The sequence below is a fragment of the Capricornis sumatraensis genome, chromosome 11 (genome assembly GCF_032405125.1).
Source record: "Capricornis sumatraensis isolate serow.1 chromosome 11, serow.2, whole genome shotgun sequence".
In the NCBI taxonomy this organism is placed as follows: Eukaryota; Metazoa; Chordata; class Mammalia; order Artiodactyla; family Bovidae; genus Capricornis; species Capricornis sumatraensis.
The window spans coordinates 25,915,241-25,943,051 of NC_091079.1; the positions used below are offsets into that span (position 1 = coordinate 25,915,241).

General features: G+C 42.0%; 1 protein-coding gene across 3 annotated transcripts in view; it reads right to left on the reverse strand.

Moving 5' to 3' along the window:
• KHDRBS3 (KH RNA binding domain containing, signal transduction associated 3) overlaps window positions 1-27,811 on the reverse strand; it is a 152,542-nt gene that overhangs the window by 32,557 nt on the left and 92,174 nt on the right. For all 3 annotated transcript variants that reach the window (XR_011145723.1, XM_068983885.1, XM_068983886.1), the window contains 2 exons: window positions 25,050-25,189; window positions 10,227-10,422 (listed from right to left, as the gene is read on the reverse strand). Coding sequence is in view for 2 of the 3 variants with exons in the window: in XM_068983885.1 (XP_068839986.1) it covers window positions 10,227-10,422; window positions 25,050-25,189 (336 nt within the window). In the remaining variant the exon portion in view is untranslated. The remainder of the gene's footprint in view (window positions 1-10,226; window positions 10,423-25,049; window positions 25,190-27,811) is intronic.

The window sequence follows — 27,811 nt, forward strand, 5'->3', positions numbered from 1 at the left end:
CTGACAAGTAAAGGAGTGACCATATCACTCCAAGGTGAGTACCCTAACTAGGATGTACCCTAACTGGGATCCAAATAATAGAGAGGGAGCCCCTGGCACATACAGGGGATTGCGGTAGGCTTCAACGAGTCCTCTGTAGACTAGGATCTACTTGCAAGCAGGACTGAGCTCTACGCAAGCTGATTAAAGGCTCAAGAAAACAATAACACTAAGATGGCAGGTTCCTGTAGGAAATCCATTGTAACAGAGGACTAATCTAGTGCCTCAAGACTAACCCACCTAAGGACTAGGACGCATCCATCATGCTAGCTCAGATAACCTTCCTCATTAGGGAGGCAGGATCTGCTTTCCAGGCCTCAGAGACACTGTCATTTCAGAGTCCTCTGCTCCATAAACAAAGCAATTTTCTGGGGTTGTTTTTGCTTAAAGTAAGAAGGAAAAACAAAACCCCTTCATATTCATAAGTTTTAAATCTGAAATTATTTCCTAAAGTATTGCATTTCTAAAATAGGTCAACTTTTCAAGCAGTTTAAGAAAGAGACAGACTTGTGAAGCACCTGATAGACATTTCAAGTAAATTGCACACTGCACTTACTCTTGCTTCTGGTAAAATGGAGATAAAAAAATTATAGAACCTTCATCTTTTTATCTAAAATAAAAAGGTGTCCCTAGGCTTTTCAATTCACATTTAAAATGCATTTTCATAAATAACCTTTTCACAATCTGTACTGTTTTAATTAAATTTTTCGCTATGGAAAACAAAATAATTGAAGCAGTTTAGTGATTAGTTAACTGTCAAAAAATTATACCAGCAGTCACTGCAATGGGAAGGTTTGCGTCAGTACAACTCTCATTGTACTCAAACTCCCAGACTAGTCACATAATTCAAACTTCAGGTGAGCTCTCAGAAGAATGAGGAATGTGCTTTCACTGAGTCTTTAAACAAAAGCTATATTAAAGAATGACATGTATATTTTAAAGATATATTTGGTTTTTCCCTAAAGGCTTTCACTGATGTTCCTAGTTGACTAAACTTCAGAAGGGTTTATTCTTCGGGCAGATGGAGAAACAGTGTTCCCTGTGGTGCCATTTTACAGACAAAGACACTGTCTATGTAGTGTTTTCTGGAGACAAGTTTCTTCTTCTACAGCTTTAATGAGCCTGATTGAGAGAACAGGCAGAAAAGGTGGCCTGCATGTACAACACAAAGTTCAGGTTTCTCCCATTCAAACTGTCTCTATGACACGTCAAACCTGGGTTAGGTTAACCACCGTAAGAAGTCCCATGAGGAAATGCTAGGTGCAGAAGAACTAGTACCACCAGTGGCTTACTCAGTCATACACCGCTGGCTCTAATAAGTTTCATACAACAACTTTTATATCTGAAGTGATGAAATAATTCTCCCACTCATTTGATAATTTCTCTGTTTGCAAATACAGAGTATTAAATGAGATGAAACTGGCTTGTCCAGGAAGCAGTGGGTCTTGGCTAAGAGTGCGGTTCTCAAGCCAGACTGCCTGGCTTTACATTCCAGCTCTGCCCTGACCAGCGGCATGCCACTAGGAAGTGCTAACTCAGGGTGGTGTTTTCCGGATATGATAGACCCATGCAAAGAGCTGAGAAACGTGCTTGTGAGGAAGTAAGGGCATGTGTGTTTTATTACTAACTAGAAGTGTGATTTGGGAAAAAATTTCTAAACTGTCTGGAGATCACTTCATGGGGATGAAGTGAGGACTAAATAAGATGATATAGGGTACAGTGCCCAGCACACTAACATGTTCTGTAAATGCCCAACAAATGGTAGCTTCCTTTTCTTCCATCAGCTTCTAGAAGTTGAATGAAGGGTACTGTTTTTCTGTCGTTACTGAATCAGAAAAATACTAGAAGACAGAAGAATACTATTCTATACTTCTCTGATGGTTTCCAAGTTAAAGCATCTAAACATATAATACATTAAAGCAGTAACTTCTGACCTGAAGACTGAAGTTGATGAGCTCACAAAGAAGCATCTAGAAAGCTCGGGAGCTTCTGCAGTCAGTAAGACAGGCCATCGACTTAGAAGGTCCATGGCTAGGGAGGTGCTGACACACAGTTATGATTGGGTCGCCAGCTCTGGTGCTTCTACTCTTTCCTCATTTATTTTTCCTTCTTTCTAGGTCATAACGTTACACAAGTTAGAATACTGGGAATAAAAGCTTCAGACTCCGGGTTAGGGAACCTGGGATTGAATCTCAGTTCACCCCTTTCCCAGCCCACAGGCCATGGGACAGGTGCCTGTCCTGGCACAGCGCAGGCCAGGATGCCTTTCCTTCCTACTGTCCGGGCGAGGACTTCACTTGGCAGTGCTGTGGAGACTGGGGCAGAAGTATGCCCCACCGCACATCAAATCGTCCATGGAGAGGGCCTGACCGGAGGGTCTGCAGGGAAGAGGGCCGGGTGCTCTGGTCAGACGGACCTGGCTCTGCTACTCCCTACACCCCTGCAGCTTCGAGGAGCCTGCATCTCCTCCTCTCATACACATAAATCCCTTCGTGTGCCAGCCACCCTGCACCATGCTCAAGCTGGCACTGCCATACCAGATGGGGTGGTTTGAGGACAATTCCACATTCTGTTCAGTAAACATCATACAGCTGCGTAATCAGAGCATATCAAGTACCTGAAAGAGCTTTCATAGTCTGATGAACTCGTACACCTTCATCGAGAACGCTCCACGTATGTTTAAAGGTGATTAACCCATCAGCTCAGGCTCAAAAGCTTAGACTGATCACACAACATTAAGATCGCAAGGGATGTTAGTGAACAGTAAATACCTATGAATAGATGGCTGATACAATCATAATGAAATGAGGGAAAAAATTGTATGATTAAAATTTCTAAGACAATTTTAGTTTATGCATCTTGAGAGGTGAGCTTGCATTTGAAAAAAGATCTTCATTTTAAAATTATTTTTCAAAATTTGTTTCAGAATTCGAAACATTCATAGCCACTCACCTTTAGTTTGTTTCTCTCATTAGAATGCTTGCTTTGTTTATTCTGTGACCCTCTTTTCAGTATCAAGATTTCCATTTGATGAAAATAGTTTCTTATTAAAAGAACATGTTTAGGGTGACAGTGGAAAGCAAGTTAGTTTCAAAAAACAATCAATTAACAGAATTTTAAAGTTGGAAAAGAGGTTAGAACAGCATCTGGTCCATCCTGCTGATTTACAGGTAAAATACCATCACCTGAATTTTGCAGATGAAGAACTAAAAAGGTTAATTTACACAAAAACAGTGATGCAGACAATAAGGAGAATTAGAAATTGAGTACTTTACATCTCAGAATAATATTCTTTTAATTAAACTGCATTCTTTCATATTTATTAGTTCACTAAATGTTTGCTACAATTGGCTTTATTTCATGAAGTATGTTTAACAATGTGCATGGCACATGGAATGACAGAGTTAGTTGGCCTCAGTAAAAGTCATCCTCATATGTTTATTTAGTGGCTCCAAAATGTCAGGCCTCATGATGGGCTCTGGGAAAACTAATGTTTTAAAAAATGATGTAGTTCCTACCCTAAAGAATTCCAGTCTACGGGGGACAAAGACAAGTAAGTTGACTCTGAGGCAGGTTTCAGGGCACCCAACATGCTGCTTCCTGTGCCTCATGAGGACCAGGAAGGCTTCAAGACGGAAGAATAAACAGTAACAGGAACTGGTAGGGACAGAACAAGAAAAGGCATTAGGAGAGAACCAAGAGCACGTACAAAGCCACACAGTTCAAGTCCTGCTATGTTTAAGGAACTGCAATGGAGGGATCGATGGACGTAAAATGATAATGTGGGAAGGGCAGGGGGTTAAAAGATGCTGTTGAGAAAGTCTTCAGACACCGCTCAGAAGAATCTCAATTTTATCCTCCTACATTTCTAAACTAGCTCTCACACTCCAGGGATGGCCGGGCAGTAGTATCAATCAGGCTTTAGATGCCAGAAAATATAGACTAGAAGTAATATGAGAAACACATTATTTAAGGGAAGGACCTGGAGGAGGGCAGGACCACAGGCAAAGCTGAGACTAAGGAGGCAATGACAATCGTCTGTCTGTCCATCCATCTCAACAACCAGCGTTTACTGAGGGAGTACTATATGTGAGGTGGTAGGAACAAGAATAACACAGATTTAAGGTTTGTGAGAAGTCAGACATGAGAAAACATACATACAGCTAACTGCTAGGTGTGGAAGGTGCACTCTTTGAGAGGACACCATCACAGCACGAGCTGGACGTGGGAGGTGGACGAGAATGTTTCCTGAGATGCAGGAGGACTGGCGTCTTCCCTGAAGCGGCTGTGATGGAGGTGAACTGGAGCTCAGTTCCTCATGGGGAAGTGAGCCGTGTCTACTGTGTGAACGCAAGGAATGAAGACGGATGCACGCAATCCTGGGCGTTGGGTTCCCTCAACATGGGCCCTGGGGGCTGCACCTCAGCCTCCACCGAGCTGTGGGTGCCATGGGGAGGAACAGGAAGGGACTCTACAGAGAGTCAGAGGGGTGGCTGCTAACCCGCAATTGTCAGGTGACAGGATGGAAATGTACAAGACTTCAGAGACGGTAAATAAAGTGATCACACTGAGTGTCTGGGGAACAGTCGGCCCTCAGTAGCCACAAGGGGCTGATTCCAGGACCCCCTCGGATCCAAAACCCACAGATGCTCAAGCTCCTACATAAGATGGTACAGTATCTGCATATCACCTACCCACCCCACCCTTGTACCTTAAATCATCTCTGGATTATTTATAATCCCTAATGCAATGTCGGAGAAGGCAATGGCACCCCACTTCAGTACTCTTGCCTGGAGACTCCCATGGGCGGAGGAGCCTGGTAGGCTGCAGTCTATGGGGTCACTAAGAGTCGGACAAGACTGAGCGACTTCACTTTCACTTTTCACTTTCATGCGTTGGAGGAGGAAATGGCAACCTACTCCAGTGTTCTTGCCTGGAGAATCCCAGGGACGGGGGAGCCTGGTGGGCTGCTGTCTATGGGGTCACACAGAGTCGGACACGACTGAAGTGACTTAGCAGCAGCAGGAGCAGTGCAATGTATTGCCTGCATGTGACAAATTCAAGTTTTACTTCAATTTTTTAAATTTCTGGAATAAAAAAAAATTTTTTTTTCCACTAGTAGTTGGTTGAACGCACAGATGCCAAACCTGCAGGGCCCTCTGTACTTTGTGCTTTCTTTGTATGAGGAGCCTAAAACAATTCATCAAAATGGATTTCACTTTAGAGATTCATATGTAAATTGGACTCTGTCAGGAAGCATCAAACATGTCCTTTTGTAATGACACCAACATTTTGAATTGTTAAAGTGTTCTCATTGAATAGATTCTGGGTTATACTAGTCATTTTTCGGTTTTTTAATTATTTTGACATAAATAATGAATCAATGTCATTTTGGGAAAAAGATGCTTCTTGTCCTCAAAAAAGAGATGAGAAGTTACTGTAATTATGTCTGATTTTACTAAGTTAAAAGTGGAGCAGAAAGCCCCAATTTATACTCAAATGGTTGAAAACACATCCACTATCCATTTTCTTCCATTTTGGAAAAAAACTAACTATGTTGAATTGCACTGCATTCTTTTGAGTTATTCTTAGAAAACCAGTGTTCACGTACATGGTTAACTTCTGCTATTCACATGGCCACTGTGAGTTATACATGCTTTAGTGATAATACGGTTCTCACCATCAGATTTATTTGCTAACAGAGGTTCTTCTCAATGACACATGCTCAGGGAATATTTGTGACGGTGACTCTGATGAAGAACAGTTGGCTCAGATGACATTATAAATAATCAAATATCTTCACCAACCCACCTTGAGAAAAATCAGTCGCATTTCAATAGGCACATTTCGACAAGAAAATACTTTAATATTATCAGGCTTTCTTGCTTGGGCTAAGAGGAAACACTTTTATAATGTGCATACTACTATGCCCACTTTTATAATGGGTAACTATTTAATAAAAATAATTGTAACATATATCATAAATTGAGTTTTTCTAGAGCCTAAAACTGCACTGGAATACCTTCATTTTAGTACACACAATCTGAAGAACACTGAGTATTCTAAGGACAGAAATATATAGTTTCTCAAAAAAAGCACCAGTTGTGGCAGGATTAAAAGAACAGGCTTCATCTCTTTTTTGTTTAAATAGGCAACTGATAGGACATCTTTGCATCTTTTATTCTGGAAATAATGACCTCAGATACTAAATGTTAAATGAAAATTAAAATAAATAAACCAAACGGGTTAGATATAACCAGCAAGTTCCATACAAAAAGATTTGTTACCACAAATGTATTTCAAGGAAATCATTAAAAATTACATTTTTGAGTTCTAAAGATATGACAAGCCTTTTTTAGAGATACAGATGCTCGGAAATTCCTAAAGTGAAAAGGCTGGTTCAATTTTTTTGCCAATACATATAATAATGCCTTATTATTATTTTTTAAGTCCTAACCCCACTCCATTTGTCTTAATGGTCTTCAGTTTCCGTTTCCCTACTTAAGGCAGCTTATAACTAGAGAATGATTACACTGAAGGAACCACAGAGGTGACCTGATCTCCCTCACTGCACCTCCGAGGGGAGCAGTGTGCGGGGCCTGCGGCACTTTCCTGAAAGATGAGCGGACCTGACCCTGCCAGCTCGTAGAGCCTGGTCTCAATCCAGTACCGGCTGCTCAAGACAGAACACAGGCCCCGAGTCCTGGATCCCCGTCTGCGCCCTCTCTCCACCCTGTGACTTGGGAAAAGACACAACTCCCCACACCTTAAGTTCTCACAACAGGACCACAATACCTCTGAGTGGCTGTGAACAAGATGGTACAACATGTAAGTGGCACCTCATGGAGAGCAGTTTCTCATTAAATGTTACATCTTTCCTGAAAGCTCATTCTTACACTCAGATCAGATTTATAATATGTGATTCTGTGATTTTCAGGAGTTAAACAGAATCAGCCTTCTACCTCTGTAATCTGCAATTGCCCTCCTAACCCTAGAAGACGAGAATGATGCAGGGATGATCTTTTTCCAAATGCCAGCTATCATACTCTTCCCATGAGATGATTAAAGCAACTGGCTTAGAAAAGATCAAGGGCAACCTTCATTAGGAAAACTTACCAGGTCTCTGTGCAGGGCTGTCTAGTCCAGTAAACACTCACTAAGAGCTTACAGTGTGCCAGTGAGACTACAGACTGGCGAAGATACATGGTGCTTTTCCTGAAAAGTCTACTGTCGTCTGAGAAACAGACGTATACTAAGTGAAGACTGCACAATGCTGCTAACAAGTTAGATATAAACTGCTAAGTGATGAAAATCAACATAGCACACAGAAGGAGTTTGGGGTGGGTCCTCCACAGCTGGCAATTAAAAAAACTCAGTTTTGAGAATATTGATATTAATTAAGGACTAACTATGTGCTGGCCATCATACTAGGTGCTGAGAATATAAATGATATTCTGATGCTGAGGCTAAAACTCCAATACTTTGGCCACCTAATGTGAAGAATGGACTCCCTGGAAAAGACCCTGATGCAAGGAAAGATTGAAGGCGGGAGGAGAAGGGCACAACAGAGGATGAGATGGTTGGATGGCATCACTGACTCGATGAGCATGAGTCTGAGCAAGCTCTGGAAGACAGTGAAGTTCAGGGAAGCCTGGTATGCTACAGTCCGTGGGGTCGCAAAGAGTGACTCAGTCAAGACTGAGTGACTAAATTGAACTGAAAATACAAAGGTGTGAACAGGGTGTGTGTGTAGCGGGGGGCTCTACTCTCATGGGATTTAGAGTCTAATTTATTATTATTCCATCAATGGAGTATTATTTTAGTATATTCTAAGGAGACCACTTTCAACTTTCCCACTTGTCACAAGAATGAAACCACTTGGGAGGTTACAGAATCCAGCTTTTCTAAGTTGGATATTCTGTAGTATACCCACCTGATCGAAAATCCTAGAAATAAGCAAACAAACAAACAAACAAAAACAATACTTTTCCCCTTTCCATGCTGCAAACCTAAGCAGCCAGTGTGAGTAACCTTTAAAATCTCAAAGGTTAAGCCCGGTCAACTATATTCAGGACCGCCAATGTGGCCATTTGCTCTCTGAAGGCCACGCTGTGGTCAGGCTGCATGAGGAAGGTCCTGGGTGGGAAATGCAGCCTCGGGAATTATACTGAGTGTCTGGGGAGAGCCGGGCATGAGTGTGGGCTCACCCGATGAAGGCTCCATCCTCCTTCAGAGCCTCCACCCTCATCTGCTCCTGAAAGGACATGCGGGTTCCTCTGGGGAAGCCACTATCCGCTCCCTGTTGCAGTGGATGGGAAAAGGGGTTATTAAGAGGATATCTTGCAAATCAACTGTTTTAGTGCTTTTCCCATTATTTATTAATAAATGGCAGAGTTAAGCTTAAAAAACCAAGTGCCTTGAATTTCTCTTCCTTTTGCTCCCCTAAACTTTAATCTTTCAAGAAACTTCTACTCGTATTTATCTAATTTCACTCAAGACCCACTAGAGTAAACACTGAGACACAGAACACATGTGCCTGGTTCACACTATAGGAATTCGATCCATCTCGTTGAATAGAAAGATGAATTAATGTATGGAAAGAAGGCACTAGGTCTTTCTGAAACAGGCAGATTGTGAAGCCAACAAAGCTAAGTCCTTTCCCGACTCATCCCGTGTTTATGGCACAGGAGGGCCAGGATCCACACACCAGCCTGATGATGATGAAGACGCCACCCAGCACGTCTACAGCAGCCAAGCCTATGAGAATTCCAGGGAAGCTGAGGTGGAAAAGAGAAGACACTAGGCTACCTCAAAGGAATTTCACATTTGCTTCCTTTCACAAGTCTCTGCCACCCTCACAAAACTCAACCCTTGTGGGTGAGTCTGAGGCCCAACTGCCAGTTTGGTAAGAAGACTAGTAAACAGGACCATGTCCAACTGTAAGGAACACGGAGACAAGACACAGACCTGTCCTTCCCCAGCTGAATAGCCAAGTGGTGAAACTGTCCATATGGGATTTATGTGTAAAACATACTTCACTGAGCTCCCAGTGTGCCCTCTCTGCTGAGTGTGAGGGGGCACAGCTCTCATCCCTGACCCCCAGCACCCAGTCCAGCCAGGAGGCTATGGGGACACCTAGCAGGTAGGCTCCAGTAACAGCTGACACGAGTCTGCAAGGGCAGACAGGAAACGCTCGGAGGATGGAGAGGAGCTCTTGAGGCAGAGACCACTGCATGAGCAGAGCTCTGGAAGCCTCAGAGGGCTCAGCACACTTAAGGAACTACCAGAAGTTCAGGATGACCAGGACAAGGGCTCAGGTCTTTCCAGTGGCTGCAGACGACACAGAAGAAGTTGTCTGTGGCCCAGGGATTACGTCAGACTTCCAGAAACTGTGCAAAGAGGTGCTGAGCTCCAAGCAGGAGACCTCCATTAAGGGAAACGTGAAAACCTAGTGCTTTGGGCACTGCAGGACTGGCACTGCTTCCCTTTCTTTGACAACAGTTGATACACTCTTCCTTTAATATTAATACTTTAATGACTAATATGACACATCTATCCAGTACTTATTTTCCTCCTTTATGTTAAAATAGAAAGTCATAGAAAGAATCCCAGGGGTTCTGTATTCTTGTTAAAGAATCCACTGCTCCCACCCCCTGCTGCCCATTTTCCATGGATGCATTTTCTTTCTCTTATGTTAAGTAAGTCTGTGGACCATATCAAAGAATTACTGAATGATAAATGGAAAAACTGATTTGCATTAATTAAAAAAGCTAGGAACTTTTATTTTCTTCACTGAAAAAGAATTTCCACTAGGAATCCATATTCAGTAGCAGAGTCTAAGAGGAAACACTTAAGGGTAAAAACAGCTCGTTATAGGCAGGCAATTCTTTTTTAAATGACTGATTCACTCAGAGGCAACCTGTAGTGGATGACCACTATGTCACACGCCTGTGTGACAGCCTGACAGCACGTCTCCTTGGTCCTAATCTTGAGCCTCCCCACCACCAAAATTCACCTTCGTAGTTATTTGACAAAGGAGGTTATTTCTTTCACATTTTCTGTGTCTCTGATACCAAGTACTTATTTAGTACTCAGTAAATACTAAAGAGCTCAGTTTAAGCAGGGTGAGGGATACTGGTCACCACGCCTGGTACTGCATCACAGACCATCAGAGCACCTTCACTTACATAGTCTCCATAGGTCTCCTGCGTCGGGGGTGGCGGTGGAGGTCTGTACCCAGTTGGGGGCACTCCTCGTGCTCTGGGAGTGAGCAGTCCTCTTCCGCGACTCACTGGCCCTCGGGTGGAAAGGACGCCCCTGGAAGCCGGCGTCCCCCGTGGTACCCCGACTCCCACCGGCCGGGCTGAGACTCCTCCCCTGCCCCTGCAAGCAAGAAGGTTACATTAGCAATTTGCATGGTGTTCTCCAGCATTCCAGTGTTCACGTGTACTAATACCTCATGAAAGTCAATGTTCCATAAATCTGTAAAGAGAAATAAGGATACTATATGCAAAGAAAAAACTAAGCAAGTCAGGAACAGATTATCTACCTAAAGAAAGGAACTTCAATCATTCAGGCACCTAGTCCAGGGAAAATAAACATGGTAACATCAAAGAAGCCCCAGCATCAGTTTCTGTTTAGGACCCAGAACAGGAAGCTGACATCTGGGGAGGCTGCATCCCCTGGGATCATTACACCCTACCAGAGCCTCAGCCAGTCCTCACTCCAACACTGTGACCCGGGCCTTACTGGCTCATCTGTGGACAAGAAAACATAGCCCCACAGGGATCTTAAGGCTGTCTGAGAACACACAGATGGCAAACCCAGGACCAAAATACACACCAGATTCCATGAGAGAGGGAATAAAATGGACTTTCTCAAATAACATATCTACTAGATAGGATGTAAAGCATAGTTCTTAAGTGAAATAAACATATATTTTCTGAAGTAGAATGGAACATATTCAGGTATTTCTAACATAAAATATGAGACTTCAAGTCAAGAGAAGGAAGGAGGCAGCTAAAACCTGAGCAAGTGTGCAACACAGGCCCAGCCAGGCCTACCTCCTGTGGACAACGTCCTGCAAACAAGGAGAACCGAGCAGCTGATATGGCTGCCTGTACATCAGTTTTCTCCTTCTTCTTTAGTTTGATTGGGATAGTAAATACACAGCTGAAAATGCAAATTCAACAAACAACAAAGAAAATTAATGAAATCAAAAGCCAGCTCTTTGAAAGGATCAATAAAATGAATAAACCTCTAGACAGGCTAAACAAGGAAAAACAACAATATCAGAAATGAAAGAGAGGGTCACACTACTGACCTCAAGGACATTAAAGATAAAAACAGGAAGATTATGAACAACTCTAGGCCCACATATTTGTTAACTTAGATGAACTGGACTAATTCCTCGAAATACACAAATGACCAAATCTCTCAAGAAGAGAATTAAATAATCTTACATTTATTAAAGAAATTTAATTGATAATAATCTTTCAAAAAAGAAAGCATCAGATCCAGAAGATTCACTGGCGAAACCTATCAAACACTGAGAAGAAACTATATCCGTCTTCCACATTCTCTACCCGGAAGTAAAATCAGAAGGAACTTCTCCCAACACATTCCCTGCAGCTGGTCCTTGGAAATGCCTCCTGAAAATTACTTCTGCATTACAGGCTGGGCCTGGCCTGAGCCACCAGGGATGACAGAAGTGACCGGCCCCAATTTGGCCTTGAGCCCTCATGGGGACCTATCACAGGAGATCTCTCCCAAGACTTTTTTTCCTAAGTCCACCTGTGGGAGTCACGACTGGCCAAGGTGTTGGGAGACAGAGAGGCTGAGAGGGGTGACAGGGCTGGGCTAGGTGGTCTCTGACCTCCCTAGGAAGAGATATGTGGTCCAAGGAGAAACAAAAGACATCACAGATATTATCAAATGGAAATAAAAACTTATAAATCGGTATCTCCCATGAACAAAGATGCAAAAATTCTCGAAAATAAAGTAAGATTTATTCCAAGTATGCAAGCCTGCTTCAACTGGTAGCTCAGCTGGTAAAGAAACTGCCTGCAATGCAGGAGACCTGGGTTCAATCCCTGGGTTGCGAAGATCCCCTGGAGAAGGGAATGGATACCCAATTCAGTATTCTGGCCTGGAGAATTCCATGGACTGTATAGTCCATGGGTTCTCAAAAAGCTGGACACAACTGAGTTACTTTCATCGAAGGTTGCTTCAACATTAAGGAGAATCAATGTGATCCATCCATCACACCAAGAAGGCTTAAGAAGAAAAATCTTAAGATCATATAAAGCAGAAGCAGCATTCAATGAAATACAAGGTCATTCATGATCAAAAAAATCTCACCAAATGGAGATACATTCACTCAGGTTAAAAAAGAACATCTACAAAAAACCTATAACTAATGACACATCAAATGGTGAGAGACTGAATGCTTCCCCTTAAGATTAGGAAGAAGGCATGGATGTCCAGCCTTACCATTCCTATTGTACTAGAAGTCCTACCTAACTCAATGAGGCACAAAAAGGAAATAAAACTTTCAAGATTGTGGAGGAAGAAACAAAACTTTGTTTGCAGATGACATCATTTCTCTGTAAAAGTTTCCAAAGAACCAACCAGATCAAGATAAAAAAAAGCAACCATACAAGCAAACAGTAAACCAGAACTAATAAGCACATGAAACACAATCTTGGATACAAAGTTCGTAAGTCTACTGCTTTCCTGTAAACTGCAATGAATAACTAAAATCTGCTAAGTGGCTAACAGTGATAAGCCATGCAAATAGTATATTTCCACGATATGATATAATAAAAATAGCTATTTACCCTGGGGTTTTTGGTCCCCAAACTAATAAGCCTGGGATAATCTGAAAAATACTAGACAAATCCCAAACAAGGAACATTGTACAAAGAACCTGATTTGTATGCCTCAAAACTGTCAAAATCATTAAAAAAAAAAAAAGCAAAATATATGACTTTCACCTTTAGGGAACTTGTGTTATCCATTTTTCAAGCATTGTAAGTTATATATATATGTATGTACATATTTAAATACTAGGCCATAAAAATCGGTGCAGTAAAATTGGTGGTCAAGAATGAGGACTCTGGATTCAGATCTGAATGCAATTTCTGACTGTGGTTATTTAACTCTGCCCTCCAGTTAACATTCAAACTCATCAAGGGTCTGAACTTCCCAGGACAGTTTCCTCAACTGTGAGAACTCTTTTCTTGGTGTTATGGGGAAGGAAAAATGGCACAGGTCACACACAGTATTGAGCACATTTCCTATTCAAAACAACTTAAACAAATTTCAATGTCTCTGAACTGTATTGACAGACATCATATCTTTAGTCTTACTCATCTTTTTATCTCCATTATATATCTAAAAAACTCTTAAATGTAATTAGAGAATAGTTTCTACTTCTGGTACATGTGACTCATCTGTGTTATGTCAGTCATTCCTTGTATAAGCAAACTAATTAAGGCTCCTGCTTCTTTATCTCATATCCCATCCCTGTCATCCAAGGCACTATATCAATCACAAAATACTCAATATTTTTGACTGTATAAATCCAAGTCTTTTAAATTGAAAACATAAATTTATATTTAAGAACCTCATAATTCTTTCCCATCAGCATTGACACTATCAGGTTATGTGCCTACTGGGTATAGGAATCACACTAAAGAACCTGTTACAGAGTTTCAGACGAGTCATTTGATGCATGTAGCTCGGGACCCTTATCTACAAAAGACACTTTGAAGATTCGTCTCTAAGAGTCTGAAACCCCACAGGAAGGGTGTGAAGCAGAACAGCCTTAGTGCTGCATGAGGCTCTTGGCGAGGGAAGTCATGATGGAGGCACGGCCAGCATGCACATCCCACTCACTGCTGTGCACACTAACCCAACGCTGCAGATCAAGCTCAGGGCAGAGCTAATCGGCAGGATTGCCAACATGGGGTGAGAGCAGAAAATGCGTCTGTGAGACGCGATTTAAAATGATAATCAATAGGAACTCGTTTATTTTTTACTTGAAAAGTTGCTTCAAATAGATAGGACTGGGTGCTGCACTGCTCAGAACAGGGATAATGGAAAAGCAGAAACGTAACCCATCTGAGTACACGGTTTCTTAAGCTGGCAAATGTGTGTGACTGTAATGCTTCTGCGTGCTTGCATTTTTCAGCACAGTGATCTTGATTTCTGGTTTTGCAGGTCAGATATGAAAATAATCAAAACAAGTTTTTTCCATGGGAACTGTGTTTTGAATGAATACAAGAAGTTATTGATCCATTAGGAACTAATTATTTAATTTATATGTTAGTATATTCAAAAGCAGAGACATTACTTTGCCGACTAAGGTCCGTCTAGTCAAGGCTATGGTTTTTCCAGTAGTCATGTATGGATGTGAAAGTTGGACTGTGAAGAAGGCTGAGCGCTGAAGAATTGATGTTTTTGAACTGTGGTGTTGGAGAAGACTCTTGAGAGTCCCTTGGACTGCAAGGAGATCCAACCAGTCCATTCTGAAGGAGATCAACCCTGGGATTTCTTCAGAAGGAATGATGCTAAAGCTGAAACTCCAGTACTTTGGCCACCTCATGCGAAGAGTTGACTCACTGGAAAAACTTTGATGCTGGGAGGGATTGGGGGCAGGAGAAGAAGGGGACGACCGAGGATGAGATGGCTGAATGGCATCACTGACTTGATGCACACGAGTCTGAGTGAACTCCGGGAGTTGATGATGGACAGGGAGGCCTGGCGTGCTGTGATTCATGGGGTCGCAAAGAGTCGGACACGACTGAGCGACTGAACTGAACTGAACTGAAGAGGTTTTAGGATATGATGGAAAAGCCCATGCTTTGGGTTCCAACACACTCAGCCTCAATACTCAGATCTAGTCCTGTCATCACTGGGTTGCTGAGCCTGGGTTTCCCATCCACTGATCCAGTAAATAAGATCCAGCTCTCATGGAATAGTTGTGAGGATTACAACTATATCAAGTGCCCAAGCGAAAACAGGCTCTTAGTAAGTGGCGATCACTATGTGGACTCTGTCCTTAATGCTGTCCTTCTGGCTGCTGACCAAAGAGTGAGGAGATAGAGATGGCAGAAGGTACAGCTTGCACTAGGTCTCATCTTACACGTTCGGCAGCAGCATGTTTATGTACTTTCTATACATTTAGCAGCAGTAATGCAGTGCGGTAGAATAAGGGTATAAACGTATATCACGGTGTTTGGCTTTTGTCTATATATTTTATGAGAAGCAAAAGCACAGAAAAAAACAATGAATTTGGTGAATTAGCTCAAGCCAGCTCCAGCATTATTAGCTGGGTGAGGCCTGAGCCTCAGGAAGAGAAGGGCCTATAGCTGACCATAGCAGGGGCCTGTGGATATAGTCAAGGTCTAGCCAGTGTCACAGTAAGAAAAGCCCTCCCTGAGATCCATCTGGGGATCAGCCTTGATGTAGTAATGACCTGAGCGGTGCTTTACTTTCCCACAGAATCCCTGACACATGTGACAGCTTTTCTTCATCTCTGATGGTGTGTGCTTCTAAGAGTCAAGTATAATCATTGAGATTTTTTTTTCTTGCTAGAGGTTGAGAAGGGAACGAGGCCAGACAGAAGGGAAAGGTAAATGCAGCCTAAGGTCTCAATCCCTCAGACTAAACATAAGAAACCATCAGGGCGAGGGAGACTGATGTTCTGAAGAGAGGACTGGGGCAGCTCTCCCCCGGAGCACCTCTGCAGATCCTGACACGTGGGGCTGGCCCTGCTTCTCTCACACTTTACTTCAGCACCCACAGCACCCAGGCCTGGTCTCAGGGCAGCGTCAACATCAGGAGGTCTAGGCTGGCACTGAGACTGTATGTCCAGCAAGCTCTCAAGTGCTGTTGTGTGTGGCTTGGACCCAGAGGTTACAGACCTGTTATGAAACCTGCTGGCTATCTCTCTTCTTTCCTCTGTGATTCATCTGATAGGGACAGAGTGAAGGGACAAAACAAGGGATTAAACAGTTAATCCCACTAGGTGATTGTAAGTATCCATAGAAAAAATATGGGAGACTCGTGTAAGTTGATGATTTCCCAAGAAAGCAGGTTTGCTTAACCACAAAACTAAGCAGGCTTGCTGAGCAACAAAACCATGCAACAAAAACATGAGACATGTCCTCAAATTATGAAACAATGGTGGCATGAGCCCCACATCCTGCCCGTGAGCTCAGTAAGTTAGTGATCCTTAGGACATGCTCTCTGCATACATACACAATAATCTGTGGACCCAGCTTGACCATATAGGGACAAGAAAACTCTCCTGCTCAACTGATGATGGAGGAGAAACTGTAAGAAGTATCTGTGCTACAGGACTTCAATTTTTAGTGAGGGGTCATTCTGAGTAATCAGAAAAGAAATTATGCCATAGTCTAAGCTTCAGTGGATGCAATCTCAAAAACGACAGAATGATCTCTGTTTGTCTCCAAGGCAAACCATTCAATATCAGTTATCCAAGTCTATGCCCCAACCAGTAATGCTGAAGAAACTGAAGTTGAACGGTTTTATGAAGACCTACAAGACCTTTTAGAACTAAACCCCCAAAAGATGTCCTTTCATTATAGGGGACTGGAATGCAAAAGTAGGAAGTTAAGAAACACCTGGAGTAACAGGCAAATTTGGCCTTGGAATGTGAGATGAAGCAGGGCAAAGACTAATAGAGTTTTGCCAAGAAAATGCACTGGTCATAGCAAACACCCTCTTCTAACAACACAAGAGAAGACTCTACACATGGACATCACCAGATGGTCAACACCGAAATCAGACTGATTATATTCTTTGCAGCCAAAGATGGAGAAGCTGTATACAGTCAACAAAAACAAGATCAGGAGCTGACTGTGGCTCAGATCAGGAACTCATTACCAAATTCAGACTCAAATTGAAGAAAATAGGAAAAACCGCTAGACCATTCAGGTATGACCAAAATCAAATCCCCTATGATTATACAGTGGAAGTGAGAAATAGATTTAAGGGACTAGATCTGACAGATAGAGTGCCTGATGAACTATGGAATGAGGTTCGTGACATTGTACAGGAGACAGGGATGCAGACCATCCCCATGGAAAAGAAATGCAAAAAAGCAAAATGGCTGTCTGGGGAGACCTTACAAATAGCTGTGAAAAGAAGAGAGGCGAAAAGCAAAGGAGAAAAGGAAAGATATAAGCATCTGAATGCAGAGTTCCAAAGAATAGCAAGAAGAGATAAGAAAGCCTTCTTCAGCGATCAATGCAAAGAAATAGAGGAAAATAACAGAATGGGAAAGACTAGAGATCTCTTCAACAAAATTAGAGACACTAAGGGAACATTTCATGCAAAGACGGGCTCGATAAAGGACAGAAATGGTATGGACCTAACAGAAGCAGAAGATATAAAGAAGAGATGGCAAGAATACATGGAAGAACTGTACAGAAAAGATCTTCATGACCCAGATAATCATGATGATGTGATCACTAATCTAGAGCCAGACATCTTAGAATGTGAAGTCAAGTGGGCCTTAGAAAGATTCACTACGAACAAAGCTAGTGGAGGTGATGGAATTCCAGTTGAGCTCTTTCAAGTCCTGAAAGATTGCTGTGAAAGTACTGCACTCAATATGCCAGCAAATTTGGAAAACTCAGCAGTGGCCACAGGACTAGAAAAGGTCAGTTTTCATTCCAATCCCAAAGAAAGGCAATGCCAAAGAATGCTCAAGCTACCACACAATTGCACTCATCTCACATGCTAGTAAAGTAATGCTCAAAATTTTCCAAGCCAGGCTTCAGCAATACGTGAACTGTTAACTCCCTGATGTTCAAGCTGGTTTTAGAAAAGGCAGAGGAACCAGAGATCAAATTGCCAATATCCGCTGGATCATGGAAAAAGCTAGAGAGTTCCAAAAAAACATCTATTTCTGCTTTATTGACTATGCCAAAGCCTTTGACTGTGTGGATCACAATTAACTGTAGAAAATTCTGAGAGAGATGAGAATACCAGACCACCTAACCTGTCTCTTGAGAAATCTGTATGCAGGTCAGGAAGCAACAGTTAGAACTGGACATGGAACAACAGACTGGTTCCAAATAGGAAAAGGAGTACGTCAAGGCTGTATATTGTCACCCTGCTTATTTAACTTCTATGCAGAGTACATCATGAGAAACACTGGACTGGAAGAAACACAAGCTGGAATCAAGATTGCTGGGAGAAATACCAATAACCTCAGATATGCAGACGACACCACCCTTATGGCAGAAAGTGAAGAGGAGCTAAAAAGCCTCTTGACGAAAGTGAAAGAGGAGAGTGAAAAAGTTGGCTTAAAGCTCAACATTCAGAAAACGAAGATCATGGCATCCAGTTCCATCACTTCATGGGAAATAGATGGGGAAACAGTGGAAACAGTGGCAGACTTTATTTTTGGGGGCTCCAAAATCACTGCAGATGGTGATTGCAGTCATGAAATTAAAAGACGCTTACTCCTTCAAAGAGAAGTTATAACCAACCCAGATAGTATATTCAAAAGCAGAGACATTACTTTGCCGACTAAGGTCCGTCTAATCAAGGCTATGGTTTTTCCTGTGGTCATGTATGGATGTGAGAGTTGGACTGTGAAGAAGGCTGATTGCCGAAGAATTGATGCTTTTGAACTGTGGTGTTGGAGAAGACTCTTGAGAGTCCCTTGGACTGCAAGGAGATCCAACCAGTCCATTCTGAAGGAGATCAGCCCTGGGATTTCTCTGGAAGGAATGATGCTAAAGCTGAAGCTCCAGGACTTTGGCCACATCATGCGAAGAGCTGACTCATTGGAAAAGACTCTGATGCTGGGAGGATTGGGGGCAGGAGGAGAAGGGGACGACAGAGGATGAGATGGCTGGATGGCATCACGGACTTGATGGACTTGAGTCTGAGTGAACTCCGAGAGAAGGTGATGGACAGGGAGGCCTGGCGTGCTGTGATTCATGGGGTCGCAAAGAGTCGGACACGACTGAGCGACTGAACTGAACTGAAGCTTCAATGAGACAGTTAAAAAAAAATTAAGTAGGATTTGGATTACTTTGTGCTCAATGTTCTGTCCCCATTTCACTGATGAAGAAACTAGGCTTAGTGAGGGAAGTCCCCTGAGACCACCCACTAGGAGCGGCCTGGGTGACTCTGATTCTCCTGTAGCCACACTCCAATTCCAGGCATATGGCGCCACTCTCCCTGTGTTCAAGCCCTGGCCCCTCTGTGTAGGATGACTTCCCTCTCCTGAGTGGGTCGGGGCTCATGCTCCCCATTTTCATTTCAATTTCACTCCACTCTTCCTCATACCCCTCGTCCTCTTTTCAGCCAATCTGCCACACTACTCACTCCTCTGACTTTCCTCTTACGCTCCCTGAACGGCTGGACAATGACTCAGTCACCATCTGCGTAACTTCACTTCCTGTCACAGAAAGAGCTCAGGAAACATGTGACATTAAATGACCTAACACCAGAAACTGACTTCACGTTCAAAGAGGAAAAAACTGATTAAACTTTTGCAGAGCCAGGGTGCTCTGGTGCTGTGACCAGGAGAACCGTGCTCCGTTCCAGGCTGGCATTTACAAGACAATTCTAGTTGCAAGTTTTCTCATTGTTTGCCATGTTATTTGCCTCAGTTAGTGTCGTCCCCAAACCTACTAAGGCGGTTTGAAAAGAAACCACAGGCTTTTCTTCCGTCTCTCCTTAATCAACTCTAGTATGGCTGTAGTAACTCAGAGAGCACGAGGGAGGAAAGGCAGTGTGTGTTGAGGACACAGGGATAGTTCTGGGCTTACAGCAAGACAAGCAGAGAAGCTCATTTCCAGGGAAAGTCCTCCAGCCTCTGCCTGCAGCAAGGAGCACGTGTGTCCTGATCACTGCCTGGCTTCAAGGGCACAGACAGTAGACACAGTTGGAAGGAAGGGGTGAAACAGTTCTGACAGGTCAGGTGGTACAAGGTCCTCAGAAGGCAAATCCAGGAGGGAATCAAACAATTTATATACCATCCCAAATTAACGGTTTTTTTCCAATTGGAAACTTATAATTTAGTAGAAAAAGAAATAGATCATTTTTTCCTATTTCCAGCCTTTCCTTAATAATAAAAAAGGACTTTTTAATATAGATTGATAGATTAATGTAAATCATATCATATGCTGGTGAAATATTTATGGCCCATATATTAACTATTCAGTCTTCCCGATAACATTTCTCATAACTTCACCTACTGTGGAGAAAAATATATCATTTTCTGTCATTAAAACAATCTTCAGCATCTATGATATTATTCATAATCCATTTTAAAAAGAGAATAGGTACCACATGAAGGTTAGTGTTGATGCAAAAATGAGGGTGACCACGTCCCGTCTGATCCCGTGGTTGAGAAGTTACGTGGTGCCCACTAGTCAACGTGACTGTGGCTAGAATTTATCAGCAGCTACTGAGGTGCTAGCCGTATAAAAACACAATATCATTAATATCAGTGGGGCATGATCTAATGTTAAGACGACAAATGATCACCATACGCTGACAGTTCACACAGTGTCTGGAAGCTGCAGATCTCTGCTGTGGCCCCAAGACAATTTAAACTCTTTACGGCAGCCTGCGAGTGTGCTGCAGGGTCCTGCACTAGGCACAAAGGCTGGCAAGTGCAGTCAGAAGATCCAACCTGAGACTGCCATCCAAGAAGAGAAGAGAGAAGGGGAAGGCAAAATATGTGAAGAAAACTGTAGCTGAAATTTCTCCCATTTGATAAAAGGTCTTGAGTTGATAAGGTCAGCCTCATGTCCTAAGTTGAAACAAACCCACCACATGTAGCACCCAACACTAGAGAATGTGTATTTATTACCTAGAGAGATAGGCTGTATTCACTTTTTTCCCCGGCTGTCTCTGGTAACAAATGCAAGGAGAGAGCACTGCCTGCTGCGACTCGGGGGAAGAGCCAGAGGGGTCAGAGACAAGGCCAGTGGAAAAGTTCTGCAGAGTGGAAAAGTTCTGCAGAGCGGAAGGAAGGGAGCATCCCTGAGGGCTCAGCTCTGTCTCGCCCAGAACATCCAGCTAGCAGCAAAACAAGGGGTAGAAACACTGTGGAGAAAAACATAAAACTAAACAAAAGTTTGCCTGGAGTGGCATCAATCCTAATTTCCCTGACACTTCTCTGCTGGGGTCCTTGCAAGGACTGAAGTGACGTGTCACAGCCAGTACAGGGTAGACTGGAAAAAAAGCAACTTGCTTATCTCCTAGTAAGAAAGGAGTAAGTTTAGTCCTCTCATTTGAAACTGAATGAAAAGGTTCTACTAAAGTACGTATTCCTCCCTATGGCGGGATTTAATTTTAGATCATTTACATCTTTTAGCAGAAATGTATCCTAAAGTGAGAACAGTGGGGAACATGCAAGAAGATTCCAGGAATGACCTGCTCCACTGAGACATTCCCCAGTGGTGCCATCCATGTGACCAGTCCCAACAGGTGACTCCCACAGTAAATCAGTCACGTGGCAGACAAGAACTATACTAATAATACTGTAAATGTCAACACTTCATCAGAAGAGTCTAAGGAATTTGCAAATGTACTGAATTCACTCAACATTTATTTCCTGAGTCCTATATGCCATGTATTAGAGACACAAGGTCCTTTAAGGTTTTACATTATACTAAGGACTTAGCAGTAGCAGCAGCAAGGAGTCACCAATGAAAATGTGACCAAGTCAGAAAGGTAAATTCAGTTTGATAAATGCTGTTACATAACCAAGAAGGGTGTGTGGACTGGCTTCTGGGCTACAGGGTGGCCCTTTCAAACAAGGAGACGGCAAAGGCTTCTCGGAAAGGTGCCTGGGTGTGCTGACAGCAAGGTGCTAAGGGGTGGGCAGGTGACTGCAGACAGGCCTTCCGGGGAGGAGGAAGGAAGGCCAGGGACATGGAGAGAGACTGGGCTGGCCTATTTGAGGAACAGAAAGGAGACCAATCTGGCTGGAATGGAGAATGAGAAAGGGGATCAAAGCAAAGCAGATTTATGGATAATTTTAGAGCGAAAATTAAAATGACTTCCAAGGGGTTGGGTGTGGTGAAGATCCAGCAAGGAGCTTCCAACAGTCCCAGGACTAAAGTGCGAGGATGCAGTAAGCACATCTGTCTTTCTTTTTGTGACTGTTTTTAGACATTTAGACATCGTGAATTCTATAACTGTATTCTCCTCAGCTTTGGCCACTAGAAAGGACAAAGCATAATCTGAAAACCAATTTTGCCAACCTTACAAAATAACATGCACCTTTTTGTGTATTAATCAATCTCACTCTTAGAATTTTTGTAATTTTCTACCCCAATACTTTCTGTATCAATTAACTTTTATTCTGTCAGATGAATATTAACTTACAGCAAGTTACCATATGATCTGATGAGGAAAAGTAGTAAAAATACAAATTTCTCATCGTAGTTTGCATTAATTGTGCTGTAATTAAAATATAACAAAAGTGACAGAATGAAATTTCTATGGAAAAATGGCAAGGGAAGACTGGGTGGAAGAAAAAAACAAGATTCTGAATGAAAACTGAAGGGGAGGCTCAAAGAGAAGGAGAGGCAGATTTCCAGAACCAGACTGCCCACATTCCCCCCAGGTTCCCTGCCCGCTGTCCTCATTCATGATGTGGTAACGAGCAGAACAGCACCCGCCTCACAGGGCTGTTGGTGAGGCTTAACCTAGTCAAGCTCTGTAATATGCTCAGGAAGTACTGTCAGCAGTGGGCGCACTGTGAGTGCTTATTGAAGTAAGTTGGGGTGCACAGACAAGTAGGATTTCAACAGGTGAGCGGCAGAGAGAAGACTGCAGATCCAGGAACAATGTGAACAAAGGTCTGGAAGCAGGGAGCACACAGGTCCACCCAGTGGTGGGGCTAGGTGCTAAACACAGGAAACACGGCCAAGTAATGAATAAAGACCAATCGGGAGACAGGTCTTAAGAACAGTACAGAAGGGCACTGTATGCCTCTTAGAGGAACATGAATTTAATCCTGTTTAACAAGAGTGTCTGGAAGACGTGGTGCCATGGAGTCACACGGAGGGAGAAAGCGGCATCCAGAAGCACCCTCATGAAGGGGCTCAGTCAGCACAGCCAGCCATGACTCCGCACACTAAACCACGGGCTCTGACCTGTGAACTGAACAGCAATTCTATCCAAGAATATCAGCCACCAGGGCAACGGAAAAGCTTAAAATGGTAAGCAACGCGTATGTTGTCATCAAGAATATTTTTTTTTTTCATCTGGGTGGATGGAGGGGTTTCTCTAGACATTACACTCCCCAAACAGAAAGTGCCTGCCTTCCTGCCTGTTCATAAGGTAACATTTTCTATGTAACTGAAAACATGATGGCCAGACAGTACAATGAGAGGTCTGATCTGGGGACAGAGCACCTTAAGCGAGGCCCTGCCCATGCTCTGTGCTCTCCATCCAAGGGGTAAAATGGCCTTGGCAAGTGTGACACTCCAGGTGGGCTCTAAATACAGGCACGCGCTCCCCATTGGGAGGCGGGCCAACGGCGCTGAGCAAGACAAGGGGAAGGAGAGAGAGCAGATATGGCCTCAAGGTGAGGACTCCCCACAGGCCCAGAAGCTGGAAGGGTCCAGAAAAGGATTCCTGCTACCACCTCCAGGGGGAGAGCTGTCAACACCCAGGCTGTGGCCTCCTTTAGCTGACTGTAGACATCTAGCCTCCAGAGCTGTGACCAATTTTTATTGCTTAAATTGGTAGTAATTGACTGCAACAGCCACAGGAAACTAATATACCAAATATGTAATTTTTTATGATTTCAAGTAAATTATTTAACATTAGGAGAAATGGAAATGAAAGAGATTTACCATTTACTGAACAGCTACATAAATTATTTCATTAAATCATCTGCAGCAATCCTATTATTATTAGCCTGTTTTATAGAGAAAACCCACCTGGTGCCATGCCAAGGTCTGTGTTTATTTTACACTGCAATAACACCTGTCTGTAACTGCTCTGACAGTATGCTGATCCACAACACCCCCCAGGGGAACTGACTTGTTATTCCTCCAAATGCACTTGGTTATATGGAATAAGCCTATTTAAAATTATTTTATGCAAAACTACCTGAAAAAATACATGTAGTCACTAACAACAAAAAAAAAATCTGTGTGACTAATTTCCACTGGGTTCTTTCAAGGTCAAAAATTAAGAAATTAAAAATAATTCTCAAATAGGTTCAAGAGTCGTATCTCTATCTACAGTTTGCTACAATGGACTTATAATTCATTAAAACATTTTTCATGTTTAAAAGGGTCATGAGGACGAGATGCAGAGTATCAGATACCACAGAGCAGCTACATGAAATAAAAAAAGAACAGGCATGGGGACATTTACCTGGTACCTGACACTGCTCACCACTGGAGACGTGGCACAGAACTAGTTTGATACCGTCTGCACTTAAAAGGAAGCACAAGCTTCCACGATGTCCATTTGTGCATCAAAGCTATCGCTTACATTTTAAAGAATTAAGGGATTAATAAAATGAGAGTGATTAAATAAACTTATCATTCATTAGCTAGTAAGTGGCACAGGTCATATTTAAGCCCAGGAATGTGCATGCTCAATTGTGTCTGACTCTTCATGACCCCACAGACTTTAGCCCGCCAGGTTCCTATGTTCACGGGAATTTTCCAATGTTTCTATGTTTTCCAATTTTTCCTATGTTCATGGGATTTTTTCCACTGGAGTGGGTTGCCATTTCCTCCATCCGGGGATCTTCCTGATCCGGGGATTGAACCCATGTCTCCTGCCACCAGGGAAACCCAAGAATACTGCAGTCCAAATGAATACTCTTAATATGATACCATATTGCCTGGAAGCATTCCCACAGGCTTTGTACCAACACACTGGTAGACCTGCTTACCTGTTAATAAAGAAAACAGGAAAACTGTTGCCATGACACCCCATTCTAACAACAACAAGGCAAGTCAATTAATCACACCTACCTGGTTATTGCTGGGGTTGGTACACCTCTTGTACGTAAGGTAGGTTTCCCTCGAACCACTGGGACATCGGCATTTTCGGAACCACCATTCAAATATGTTAATTCCTGGAGCTGTGCCTGCCTGATTTCATCATTATAGTCCTACACAAAAGACAGAAGAGAGCAAAGCATTTAGGACAAGAAGCAAACAATTTTTAATAGAAAAAGTGTATGAAAAATAGTTTAAAAAGATAAAATAAGATTTGAGTCTGTTGAAATGAAAATATATGAATGAATCATTGTAAAGAGAAAAACCGAACAGTGTTTTTCCCCTAAACTAAAATTTTCTATGGTCAGCCATAACTCCTTCTCTTGGGCATACTTTCCAAGTGAAATATTTATAATAAAATTAAAATATCATGTAACTGATATATGGGCATTACTATTTACAACTCAGTCAACTTGTAGTTACTAAGCATAAATAATGCGCCAGCTAACAAAACCCAGGGGAGCACGCATGGTTCCTGCAGCCAAGGACTCAGCCTGACAGGAGAAAGGAGGAAGACAAAGAGGCAACACGGCGGCTTTACCAAAACTAAGAAGGGCGTGCACACACTCTTTGTACGTATTCATTTGGATATTGTTCAAGTTGTAAAATTCGGCATTTCCAAAACTGAATACATCATCTTATTCTTGAAAACCTGCTCTTACATTAGTTTCAAAATATTCAACTCAGAAACTTTGGGAGTTATCCTTGATTTCTTTCCTTTCCTTAATAATATCGCCAACTCCATTCAATAATTGTCAAGAAAGACATGTAATAAATACAAGTGTGGTCTGTTTTACAATCAAAAGAGAGTTCAGGTCTATATGATCAAAAAGGAAGGCCATCTAACTCAACCATGGACAGTTAAGAGTAGATTCTCTACAAGAAATGTCATCTAAGGGTGAGTGAACCAGTTACCAGAAGGGATGCTGCAAAGTATTCTAGACAGAGGGAAAAGTATATTTTAAAATCCATAGTAAAAGTGTGTCCAGGGAACTGAAAGAAGTGCTATATGGCTAAACTACAAGAGACAGTCTGGAGTGGAGGAGTGGTCTTCAAAGTGGAAAGGAAAGCAGAAACCAAATCAAGTAAAGATTTAAGTCATTTTAAATATAACATCAAATGTCTGGAAATTATGGTACTAAAAATTATTTAAGAAAGGGAGCTGCATATTCAGGTTTATATTTTGAAAATGCTATGAACAACTGTGTGCCCACAAGTTAGATAACTTAGATGACACAGACAAATTCCAAGAAAGACACAAACCATCAAAACTGACGGAGAATAAATAGAAAATACGAACAGTTAGTAACAAGTAAAAACACTAAATTAGTACTAAAAAAATTTTTTTAAAGTCCTGCCAAGAAAAGCCTAAGTCTGTGGGGCTTCACTGGAGAACTCTACAAACAATTAAGAAAGAATTAATGTGATCCTTCACAAACTTCCAAAAACTAAAAAGGAGGAGACATTTCCTCACTGATTCTATGAAGTAAGTATTGTTGCCCCGATACCAAGACCAAAGACATTGCAAAAAGTCTGCAAAAGAGTGTTCTTAGGAATACAGATGCAACAGCTCTTGAAAAAGTGTTAGGAAGCCAAGTCCACTGGCACGGACAATAAAAAAAGGGAATATGCACAAGAACTGAGCAGAACTTAGACCAGGATTGCAAGCTTGGTTTAACCCGTGGGAAAATCAATTAACATAACACCATAATAACAGAATAAAGGACAAAAATCACTTAGTAACTTTAATATACCAAGAAAAAATTTGACAGAAGAATCCAACATACTTTCATTATAGAAATACCCAACAAACTAAGAAAACCCATAGCTAATACCATATTTAATGGTAAAAGACTGAAAGTGTCAGCCTAAGTCCAGGAATAAGACAGGATATATACTTCTGCCACTTTTGATTAATGGTATTCAGATTGGAAGAGAATAAACAAAATAATTTCTGTTTACAGATGGCATAATCCTATACATAGAAAAACACAAAGAATCCACAAAAACATTACTAGAGCCAATAAAAGAGTTTAGTATAGTTGCAGGGTACAAGATTAATATACAAAAATCAGTTGCATTTCTTTATACTAACAATAAGCATTATAAGAACAAAAAAAAAAGATCCCATCTAGGGTAGCATCAAAAAGAGCAGCATACTTAGAAGTAAATTAACAAAATAAAGGTAAGATCTGTACACTGAAAAGTACAAAGTAATATTGGAATACATTTTAAAAACTCTAAGTAAAAGGAAAGATACCCCATGTTCATGGATAGGAGGACTCAACATTGTTTTTATGACAATAACTGCCCACCCCCTGCAACATACACAAATGATCTACAGACTCAAGGAAATCCCTATTAAAATTCCTGCTGGCCTCTTGCAGCAATAGACAAGCTGATCCTAAAATTTACATGGAAATCCAAAGAATCGAGGATAGCCACAACTATCTAAAGGAAGAACAAAGTTGGAGGACTGTATGCTCCAATTTCAAAAATTACAGTAAAGCTACAGTAATCGAAGCTGTATGATACTGACTTAAATAATACATAAAGATCAATGAAATAAAACTGAGAGCAAAGATACCAAGTACAGTCAACTGATTCTCCAATAGTCTCCAACAAATGGTGCTGCAACAACTGAATATCCACATCAAAAAAATAAGGTGGGCCCTCTACTTTTTGCCACAAAAACTACAAATGTTCTAACTTAGATTATGTTGATGGTTGCAGCA